The 12,480-nt window shown below is 31.9% G+C and overlaps 1 protein-coding gene across 3 annotated transcripts in view; it reads left to right on the forward strand.

The window, feature by feature from the left end:
* Positions 1-12,480, forward strand: part of LOC143079087 (mitochondrial import receptor subunit TOM70-like) — a 38,381-nt gene that overhangs the window by 875 nt on the left and 25,026 nt on the right. For all 3 annotated transcript variants that reach the window (XM_076254255.1, XM_076254254.1, XM_076254253.1), the window contains exons 2-4: positions 3,515-3,694; positions 10,666-10,792; positions 12,268-12,377. In XM_076254255.1, coding sequence (XP_076110370.1) covers positions 3,515-3,694; positions 10,666-10,792; positions 12,268-12,377 — 417 coding nt within the window. The remainder of the gene's footprint in view (positions 1-3,514; positions 3,695-10,665; positions 10,793-12,267; positions 12,378-12,480) is intronic.

Consider the following 12,480-nt stretch of genomic DNA (forward strand, 5'->3'; position numbering starts at 1 on the left):
CCCCAATGAGACCCACTAGCAGTTTGGGGATCACTAATGATAATATGAAATTAGTTTTAACAGACATATATATATATATGGTGACAGAAAATCCACATACATTAGCAATAAACGTGTTGGTTCCCATTCTCCTGAACTCACATTTGCACCCTAAACATTCACACCTTTTTTAAAAGTCATACATTGTCATATGAAACAAGTTTCTTGAAATTTTAATGTTATTTGAATTATTGAGCCAATGAATGCATACACTAAACTAAGGCCATGTTCCCATTGGCCTAAACTCGGTGTTGTGTTAGTGTAACTCACACGTAAACTAAACACAATTACGTTCCCATTGATAAACATGATAAATCTCAATGTTTACATGTAGTTTAAATCATGTTTTGTCTACATGCAGGCGATAGTCAATGTAGACCTTGTGTTGGTTAAGTGTACACAAAACTAGGCATTGAGGACATTAATTTTACCATGTATATTTAATAAAATTGGATATTTATGACAATTATTAATAAAGTTCTTTTCAGAAATATTTGTTTAAACTTGATACATTTATTTGTTATAAAAAAAACTTTACATAGCTTTATTAACCCCTTATCAAGACTCAAAGCATTATCATTGCAAAACACATGATTCATTTGAAATTGACTGAACGTACACAGAAATAGTTGCCACTGGTCTTTACTCAAACAACGATTCATTCATAAATGCATTACTAAAAAATGTGTAAGGTAAATTGTATTGTTTGTCTAGTTTCCCAGATTGTTTAAAATGGACTTAGAAATATAAAAAAAATATCCCCTTCCTTAGTTTTGCAAAATACTCCTTGGAGAAGAAATACCATTTGAAACAAAAAGAAAAGATAGAAATACCTGTATATTGATCCTTAAAACATCTCAATCTATTTTCTTCGTCTGTAAGCACGCTGCTGCAGCCTACATTTTCTAATGCGTAATCGAGACATCTTTGGTAACTTTAAACTACTGCACTCATCATAATGGATTTCATAAGGAGCAACCACTTAACTTCAAATGGCGGGGGGGATTTCTGAGTCAGATTTTTTTTCGCGTGAAAGTTTTTATTCAGGTTTTTTTAATCAATATTTAACCCTTTTATGTATCATCTGTATGACCAGAACATTTTATATTAAATTGGGGATAAGAATATTTTTCAAGGAACCACCCCCCCCCCCCTTTTTTTTTGAAGTCAAATGATTGTTCCCATACTGCTAAAAAACCCGAAATTTGTATTTGGTTCTACGTTACGAACATTTAAATGACATATAGTTGACAAGTGTAAACAAATCTTATGTACAGGTAATTAAACAAGGTGTATAGATTTAATGTGAAATCAGTGAACAAATTAAATGTGAAACCAGTGTACATTACGGTAAACTAATTGTAAAAATGTTTACTGTACATCGCGTTTGGTGTGAACACAGCCTTAGTCTTGCATGGACGTTTTTATGAAATGGGCATTATGTTTTCTGGTCTGTTCGTCCGTCCGTTCATCTGGCTGTCCCGCTTCAGGTTAAAGTTTTCAGGTTAAAGTTTTTGGTCGAAGTAGTTTTTGATGAAGTTGACTTCAAACTTAGTACACATGTTCCCTATGATATGATCTTTCTAATTTTAATGCCAAAGTAGAGATTTTCTCCAATTTTCACGGTCCACTGAACATAGAAAATGATAGTGAGGATAGGGCATCCGTGTACTGGGGACACATTCTTGTTTTTATATTTATGACACATCTATTAATTCTTATCAGCAAATTATATTTCATTCAGTGGTTGTTGATCGCAAGCTTATTACTTTCAAGTTTAATGATTATGCCGAATTTTACCAGATCGTGATATTGATAAACAATAGAAACTGAGTGCAAAATATAATTGAATTGAAAGAGTCTTGACATTTTTTTTTTTTTTTTATTTTCAATCAAGGACGTATGTTAGTTATACGTCCTTGTTTCAATGCACATGTTAAGAATCTGTTATTTTTTATTTACCTTCAAGAGCACATGTGTTTGCATTCTTTGGCTTTTGTTTATTAATTTTACTTCATTTATTAATGAGTTTTGGCGTTTAGTATGACAACCCTTGTTAATGAACTAGAAGTAGTACATAATTTTGTTAAGGGGCCAGCTGATGCCCAGGATTTTCTTGCTGTGTTTAAGACCCATTGGAGCCCTCTGTCTGTTTTCTGCTCTTTGGTCGGTTGTCTCTTTGACACATTCCCCATTTCTGTGTTCTCAATTTTATATGCATCAGCTGTATGAAATTCAAAATGGGATGATCATGAATATTAAATGTTGTAGTAAATATAGTGATTTTCAATTAAAAATTCTGTACCACTTATCATGCTTATGCCAATATGGATTAGTTAAATTATTAGAGTTTTGCACTCAACAATTTCAATAAAAAAACAAAAAAACATGTCAGAACCCAAACACCTGTACTTTGTAAACTCTTTAATTCGAAACTATTAATCACTATATTTATATGGAGATTGATAACAAAGTGTTTGTAATGACTGCTTCAAGCTAGAACAAAAATGACCTCTCTAAGTCAAAATGAATTAAAAAGGGACATAAATCTTATTAGAACATGAAGATATTAAGTCACAATATTTTGTGCAAAAGCTGACCTGTGGAAGTCATTTTATGATAAATTAAAGTCTGACATAAACTGACCTGTACAAATCATATTCTGTTGAGTGCAAGAAGGGAGACAATACTTACATCAAATTATAGCTGACCTATGGAAGTCATTTTATTCTGACTTGTTTATGTCAGAGCTTTGACTGTACATGACATAGTGAAAGCATTTTTTTTTTATTAAGTTTCTTAATAATAGTACACTGTATCCTGCACCACTGCCTTGCAATTGTATTTTTTGAGTAAAAGATAATACATGCCCTAATTGGTACTTAAACAAATAACTGTTTTATTGAATTGAAAATTTCAGTTATTACCCATTTAAGTGATTTTTCTGTTTCTTTAAAATGTTTTATACATGTATTCAAGCAAAGATTTCTTGAATGTGTCACTAAACATTTTGCTAAACATTCAAAATGATAATTAATGCTGCAATTTTCTTACATAGTCAACAAATATTCCTTTCTGTTGTAAATGTTTTTGGAGTCATGATCATTGCTGAAGCTCGTTAATTGAAGCTGTTTGCATTCCCTTGACCCGCAGCTTATCAAATGGGTCAGACCACCATAATAAACTTCATTTCAGTTGTTTTAAAAGTTTTAATTTCTGATAACAATTAACATGAATAATACAGGTAAACTGGACTCTAGTGTCATATGATTCGAACATGATACTTGCCACATTGACTCTTTGTTGTCAATACAATGGGACTACGGACAAATGGCTGATCCGGTGAAATTGCGGCAGTCAGGACAGGACAATTTTATTATTTTATATTTGTGTTGTTTGGTAACGGTACATTTGTGTACTGTCTTATTGAAATATAAATACTTATCCTTGTCATAATTGTTTTAATGATTTTCAGGAGTTGTCACCTCTTGAGAAAGCCCAAGCAGATAAGAATAAAGGAAACAAATTTTTCAAAGGAGGACGTTATGACCAGGCTATCAATTGTTACACGGACGCTATCAAAGTTTGTCCACCAGAGGAAAAACAAGATTTGGCAACATTTTACCACAATAGAGCTGCAGCATATGAAAAGCTTGTAAGTATTGATTGTAAACGACATACCTAACATGCTCATTTGGCTTGTAAGTTGGTTGGGATGTCATGCCAGAAATTATAGAATTATTGAGCCATGACCATTTTGATAGAGCTTTGCCTTTTTGAATGTAGTCTAATATGAAAACACTTGAATGCTTGATAATATGTTATTGTTCTTTCAAGTAATTCCAATTAGTACCATTGAATTTAAAATGGTGGTGTTTCCACAAAAATATGGCACCACATTTATATTATAAAATCTATTCATGGAGTCATTGGATTATATAATTTCATCCCTGCTTATATATATGACAAATGTACAAGTGGTTGTTACTTAACAGTGTTCTCCCCAGAAATTTTGGATAGCATCACATTTGGCGTAAAAAAATTAATTGTATTTTTTTTCAATGTAATTTATCATGTCGTGGCAACGCTTTATTTCCTTTATGTAATATACATGTACATTATTGTTTATTTACAATTTGTATTATAATGTTTGTATGCTATAGGCCCTTATTTGGTAAATAAAATATTCTATTCCACCCTATTCTTTGTTTTTATATTGTTGAATTCATAACTGAGAATACAATTAAACTATAACCATGATAACAGTATTTTCAGTTTATGTTTTCTATATTCATTTATAGTTTCAGAATTATTTTTTTCCTCTTAGCCTAAATAAAAATATATGTGTGGTTCCAGTTACCCTACCTATACCCAGCTAAATGAATGAATGGTTTATTATAGTGAAACCTGTATAGATACAATTGCACTAAATATGTAGGAAAAAATATGGGTTCTTAATAAAAAATTAGAATAGAAAAAATTCTTTATCATGTCTTTGAAACATATTGGTTCATGGTCCCGGCCAGTTGTTTCTTTTTACAAAATGATATATTTTTAACAAAGTTATCTACAAGTAGTCTATTCTTATTATTAATGCTTAGTTTTCTCTTTATGAGTCATTGTTTTCTGTCTACTGTGCCATTTGTGCATATGTAGTTATTATTGTAAAATGCGGATTTTTGTCACATCTGGTCCGGTTCCGATCAGTAGTTTACACTAAAATATTAAATGGCCGCCGAAAGCAATGAAAAATACGAAAATAAACAATGTCTGACAAGAGATTGGGAATGAATGTGGCGTTTTTAATGCATTAAATGGATGAAACATATACACAAGCCAATTTTGATCACTTTCTAACGAAAGTACAAAACTTATTTAGCCCAAAATCAAAATTTTCACTCTCGATTTACAAAAAGTAAATTATAGGAAAAGAAAGAAAGTAATACTAATATATTAAAAGTCGAAAAAAGATAAGACTCAACCTCATTTTAAAAGAGAAAATTGTTTGTTTCTTTGAAATTTCATTTAGCAAACATATATTTCGATTTTTTTTTATGATTTTCTGATTACGTTTTCTCCTTGTCGAAATTTGCCGATTGCAAACCACGTGGTATTAATCATGTCAAAGTGACAGCTTGGGGTATTCGTATCCAAACATTTATCACCCAAAGGGCAATTAACACCTATTTAACAACTCTAAATTGCCTCTATTGTCCGACTTGAAGGGATTACAATTAAAAGTGATATATTTTTTTATGATCATAAGTGGTAATTAGATGAAAGTTCAAAATTTAGGAACGAGAAAAATAACATCCTGAAAATAATTATAGCGTCGCGGTAATAATTATAGCGTCGCGGTAATTATTATAGCGTCACAGGAAGAAATATAGCGTCGCGGTACCGCGACGCTAAAACGGCCTGGGGAGAACACTGCTTAAGAAATAATTCTTTCATGCCATGCTCTATGCTCATTTTAACATGGGTAGGCATTATATTTGTTAATATCTTAATACCGAGCGTTAGCGAGGTATTAAATGTTTACAAATATAATGCCTACCCATGTTAAAATGAGGATAGAGCATGGCATGATAGAATTATTTCGATTCTAATAGGAATATTTTGAACTTTTGTACTTCGAAACGGACCTATTAGTAGACGCTCGAAGTGTCGCCATTTTGATTTGATGAACAAAAACGATATAGAAAAATCAACAGTTTGTCAATAAAAAAAGAACAGAAACATTTAAACTTACTTTTAGAATGTTTTTATTTAATTTCCTAGCGAACAACACCAACAAAAATGTCCATTTTGATCTCTGGTGTTGTTCAAAATTCATCTGATGTTGCAATTTCAATTGTGACGTCAATCACGTGCAACCCATGTTCTATTCGAATTAGAACATGGCTTTGTACCAAAAGCTAAAAAAGAACGTCATATTAGAAGTATCATTTGTATGTTTATTCGTTCATCAATGCTCGCTTTTTATACGACCGCAAAAATTTTAATTTTTCGTCGTATATTGCTATCACGTTGGCGTCGTCGTCCTGCGTCGTCGTCGTCGTCCGAATACTTTTAGTTTTCGCACTCTAACTTTTGTAAAAGTGAATAGAAATCTATGAAATTTTAACACAAGGTTTATTACCACAAAAGGAAGGTTGGGATTGATTTTGGGAGTTTTGGTCCCAACATTTTAGGAATTAGGGGCCAAAAAGGGCCCAAATAAGCATTTTCTTGGTTTTCGCACTATAACTTTAGTTTAAGTAAATTGAAATCTATGAAATTTTGACACAAGGTTTATGACCACAAAATGAAGGTTGGGATTGATTTTGGGTGTTTTGGTTCCAACAGTTTAGGAATTAGGGGCCAAAAAAGGGCCCAAATAAGCATTATTCTTGGTTTTCATACAATAACTTTAGTATAAGTAAATAGAAATCAATGAAATTTAAACACAAGTTTTATGAACACAAAAGGAAGGTTGGGATTGATTTTGGGAGTTGAGGTCCCAACAGTTTAGGAATTAGGGGCCAAAAAGGGGCCCAAATAAGCATTATTCTTGGTTTTCGCACCATAACTTAAGTATAAGTAAATAGAAATCTATGAAATTTAAACACAAGGTTTATGACCATAAAAGGAAGGTTGGGTTTCATTTTTGGAGGTTTGGTCCCAACAGTTAGGGCCCAAAGGGTCCAAAATTGAACTTTGTTTGATTTCATCAAAAATTGAATAATTGGGGTTCTTTGATATTCCGAATCTAACTGTGTATGTAGATTCTTAATTTTTGGTCCCGTTTTCAAATTGGTCTACATTAAGGTCCAAAGGGTCCAAAATTAAACTTAGTTTGATTTTAACAAAAATTGAATCCTTGGGCTTCTTTGATATGCTGAATCTAAAAATGTACTTAGATTTTTATACGACCGCAAAAATTTTAATTTTTTGGTCGTATATTGCTATCACGTTGGCGTCGTCGTCGTCGTCGTCCGAATACTTTTAGTTTTCGCACTCTAACTTAAGTAAAAGTGAATAGAAATCAATGAAATTTTAACACAAGGTTTATGACCACAAAAGGAAGGTTGGGATTGATTTTGGGAGTTTTGGTCCCAACATTTTAGGAATTAGGGGCCAAAAAGGGCCCAAATAAGCATTTTCTTGGTTTTCGCACTATAACTTTAGTTTAAGTGAATAGAAATCTATGAAATTTTGACACAAGGTTTATGACCACAAATGGAAGGTTGGGATTGATTTTGGGAGTTTTGGTTCCAACAGTTTAGGAATTAAGGGCCAAAAAAGGGCCCAAATAAGCATTATTCTTGGTTTTCGCACAATAACTTTAGTATAAGTAAATAGAAATCAATGAAATTTTAACACAAGGTTTATGAACACAAAAGGAAGGTTGGGATTGATTTTTGGAGTTGAGGTCACAACAGTTTATGAATTAGGGGCCAAAAAGGGGCCCAACTAAGCATTATTTTTGGTTTTTGCACCATAACTTTAGTATAAGTAAATAGAAATCTATGAAATTTAAACACAAGGTTTATGACCATAAAAGGAAGGTTGGGTTTGATTTTTGGAGTTTTTGTCCTAACAGTTTAGGAATAAGGGGCCCAAAGGGTCCAAAATTGAACTTTGTGTGATTTCATCAAAAATTGAATAATTGGGGTTCTTTGATATGCCGAATCTAACTATGTATGTAGATTCTTAATTTTTGGTCCCGTTTTCAAATTGGTCTACATTAAGGTCCAAAGGGTCCAAAATTAAACTTAGTTTGATTTTAACAAAAATTGAATCCTTGGGGTTCTTTGATATGCTGAATTTAAAAATGTACTTAGATTTTTAATTATTGGCCTAGTTTTCAAGTTGGTCCAAATGGGGGTCCAAAATTAAACTTTGTTTGATTTCATCAAAAATTGAATAAATGGGTTCTTTGATATGCCAAATCTAACTGTGTATGTAGATTCTTAATTTTTGGTCCAGTTTTCAAATTGGTCTACATTAAGGTCCAAAGGGTCCAAAATTAAACTAAGTTTGATTTTAACAAAAATTAAATTCTTGGGCTTATTTGATATGCTTTATCTAAATATGTACTTTGATTTTTGATTATGGGCCCAGTTTTCAAGTTGGTCCAAATCAGGATTCCATATCAAGTATTGTGCAATAGCAAGAAATTTTCAATTGCACAGTATTGCACAATAGCAAGAAATATCTAATTGCACAATATTGTGCAATAGCAATTAATTTTCAATTGGAGTTATCTTTCTTTCTATAGAATAGTAGTTGATAATATATGTTGGAAATTTGCCAGACATGACTATGATGTCATTTTCTATTTTTATTTGCCAATAACTTTATGTAAATAACTTCATTGGAATATTGCCAATATAAAATGTTGCTGATGAAGCTTTTTTTCCTTATCTTATCTAAAATGTTTTTAGATAATGTATGTTGGACATTTGCCAGACATGACTATGATGTCATTTTCTATTTTTATTTGCCAATAACTTTATGTAAATAACTTCATTGGAAATTTGCCAATATAAAAAGTTGCTGATGAAGTTTTTTTTATTGTTTTATACAATAAACAATGTATATTCACTTTTACTACCAACCAATCTTTACCATTCAGTGATAACAAGCACTTTATTTTACATTTTAATATTTTATGATGTATTTAAAAGAGTAGTTATTGTTGCAAACTCCATTAGAAATTTGAATTGATATCAGTTTTGGAAAAAGGGAAACGGGGATGTGAAAAAAAGGGGGGGGGTTAAATTTTTCTCATTTCAGATTTCATAAATAAAAAGAAAATTTCTTCAAACATTTTTTTGAGAGGATTAATATTCAACAGCATAGTGAATTGCTCAAAGGCAAAAAAAAAACTTTTAAGTTCATTAGACCACATTCATTCTGTGTCAGAAACCTATGCTGTGTCAACTATTTAATTTTAGATTTAAAAAGTTTGAAGAAGAAATCTTTAATTGATTTGTAAAATCTTGACATTTGTTTTGTGTAAAAAAAAACCATGTAATGTCAAAAATTTGATCACAATCCAAATTCAGAGCTGTATCAGGCTTGAATGTTTTGTCCATACTTGCCCCAACTGTTCAGGGTTCGACCTCTGCGGTCGTATAAAGCTGCACCCTGCGGAGCACCTGGTTGATTATTGGCCCAGTTTTCAAGTTGGTCCAAAAAGGGGTCCAAAATTAAACTTTGTTTGATTTCATCAAAAATTGAATAATTGGGGTTCTTTGATATGCCAAATCTAACTGTGTATGTAGATTCTTAATTCTTGGTCCCGTTTTCAAATTGGTCTACATTAAAGTCCAAAGGGTCCAAAATTAAACTAAGTTTGATTTTAACAAAAATTGAATTCTTGGGCTTTTTTGATATGCTGAATCTAAATATATACTTAGATTTTTGATTATGGGCCCAGTTTTCAAGTTGGTTCAAATCAGGATCCAAAATTATTATATTAAGTATTGTGTAATAGCAAGAAATTTTCAATTGCACAGTATTCAGCAATAGCAAGAAATCTTCAATTGCACAGTATTGTGCAATAGCAAGCAATTTTCAATTGCACAGTATTGCACAATAGCAAGAAATCTTCAATTGCACAGTATTGTGCAATAGCAAATATTTTCAATTGCACAGTATGGCGCAATAGCAAGAAATATCTAATTGCACAATATTGTGCAATAGCAAGAAATTTTCAATTGATTGGAGTTATCTTTCTTTGTCCAGAATAGTAGTTGAATCAACTTAAATCATTGTTTTATACAATATACAATGTATATTCACTTTTACTACCAACTGATAAATTAAAACAATCTTTACCATTCAGTGATAACAAGCACTTTATTTTACATTTTAATATTTTATGATGTATTTAAATGAGTAGTTATTGTTGCAAACTCCATTAGGAATTTGAATTGAGATCAGTTTTGGAAAAAGGGAAAGGGGGATGTTAAAAAAAAATGGGGGGGGGGGGGGGGGGGTAGGTTAAATTTTTCTCATTTCAGATTTCATAAATAAAAAGAAAATTTCTTCAAACATTTTTTTGAGAGGATTAATATTCAACAGCATAGTGAATTGCTCAAAGGCAAAAAAAATATTTTAAGTTCATTAGACCACATTCATTCTGTGTCAGAAACCTATGCTGTGTCAACTATTTAATCACAATCCAAATTTAGAGCTGAATCCAGCTTAAATGTTGTGTCCATACTTGCCCCAACTGTTCAGGGTTCAACCTCTGCGGTCGTATATAGCTGCGCCCTGCGGAGCATCTGGTTATAAACTCAAATACATTACTAACAGTTTAGAGATAAATTGGTATTGAATGCTTCTTTTTGTAATTTCATAGGGTTGTAAAAGCTTTGAACGTGTATATGAAGGGCTTCCATGCTTCATACAAAATGAATTTGGGTCAACGCTTTTACACCCCAATTAATTTACAAAAAGAAGCATAAAATTCTTAAATGAAATTCACTTTATGCTTAATTTACAGCTTCTTATGAAATCTGAAAACATGATAACACTTCAATAATGGAAAAATTACTTAAGTTTTTAAGATGTGTTTCAAATAATTGGCTGTCAAGTTTGCTTACTAATAATTATACACTTATTGTGTTGTAGATGAATCTAAAGATGGTTGTTGAGGATTGTTCAGAGGCTTTAAAAAACAATAGTAAATATACAAAATGTCTAATGAGGAGAGCTAATGCTGCTGAACAGCTAGGAGATTTAACACAGGCTTTAGAAGGTAAATGCATCAAAGACTTTGTAAAGCAGTTTACCATGAGGCTGACAATTACATGTTATACATGTAGCTGTCGAGTCGCGTATATTTTAATTTTATTAACCGGATTTTTGTGACATAAATGTCGGTTTTTGATTTGGGGATGTACGGCGGGCGGCCGGGTGGCAATCAAATGTTGTCCGTGCATTAACTCATGAACCGTTCAACCAAAGCTTTTAAAATTTTAATATGTTGTTACTGACAACTAAATGAAGGTCAAGTTCAATAATGGTGATTTTGTTCAGGAGTTATGGTTCTTGAAAGATTGAAAAATGGAGTTTCCAGTCGTGTCCGTGCATTTACGCATGAACTGTTCTACCAAAGCTTCCCAAATTTTAATATGTTGTTACTGATGACAAAATGGAGGTCAAGTTCAATAATGACGATTTTGACTTTTACGGTTCAGGAGTTATGGTTCTTGAAAGATTGAAAAATGGAGTTTCCAGTTGTGTCCGTGCATTTCCGCATAAACTGTTCTACCAAAGCTTCCCAAATTTTAATACATTGTTACTGATGACAAAATGGAGGTCAAGTTCAATAATGACGATTTTGACTTTTACCGTTCAGGAGTTATGGTTCTTGAAAGATTGAAAAATGGTGTTTCCAGTCGTGTCCGTGCATTTTCTCATAAACCATTCAACCAAAGCTTTGAAATTTTTATATGTTGTTACTGATGACAAAATAGAGGTCAAGTTCAATAATGACGATTTTGACTTTTACCGTTCAGGAGTTATGGTTCTTGAAAGATCGTAAAATGGTGTTTCCATTCACGTTGTTGCATTTACTAATGAACCATTCAATCTAAGCTTTTCAAATTTTAATATGTTGATACTGACTACAAAATGGAGGTCAAATTTGATATTGGCGATTTTCACTTTCATCATTCATCAGTTATGGTTCTTGTGATATTGCCAGGACACAAATAAATGTTAATAAATCCGGTTTGCTGTCGTTGTGACAGCCTCTTGTTATTGTCTGTATTAATTGTTATTGCCACTTGAGGGCCCCTGAATTATTGGCAAAATTGGATGTTTATATTCTTGTACACCATGTACACTGGATATACCTTGTGGTAACAGAAGATACTTTTGAGACTGCCCAAAAATAGTTTTAGATTATATTCTCTAGGTAATCATGGTACATTGTACTAATTGCATAAATTTTTGAAAGGCAAAATAAAAGGGACTCAGTGAAACTCTAAATATTAATCAGTTTAATACGGCACACTTAAACATGTCACTATTAAAAAAAATGTGAGGAAATCAATTGCCACTTCATTCTGTTTCTTGATTGAAACATATATTTAAGATTTCAGAAGGTATTCAAATTTGAATTATTGCAAGCATTGTAGCGTACTAAATTTAGATAAACATGATAAAACAGCTGTGTGATAATTAGAAGCATTAGAAAAATAGTAACATTTGTATTGTATATTATAGATGTGACCGCTCTGTGTATATTAGAGGGATTTCAGAATCCTAAATCACTAATGACAGCTGATCGTGTATTGAAACAATTAGGACAATCAAAAGCCAAAGAAACATATGCTGTAAGTTTATATAAAGTATACTGTCTATTCATATTTCGTGGGTATCAATTTTCGTGGATTGAGGAAATTTTGTATTTTCGTTGATATTTGATTTCGTGGTTTT

The sequence above is a fragment of the Mytilus galloprovincialis genome, chromosome 6 (genome assembly GCF_965363235.1).
Source record: "Mytilus galloprovincialis chromosome 6, xbMytGall1.hap1.1, whole genome shotgun sequence".
NCBI classification, from domain to species: Eukaryota; Metazoa; Mollusca; class Bivalvia; order Mytilida; family Mytilidae; genus Mytilus; species Mytilus galloprovincialis.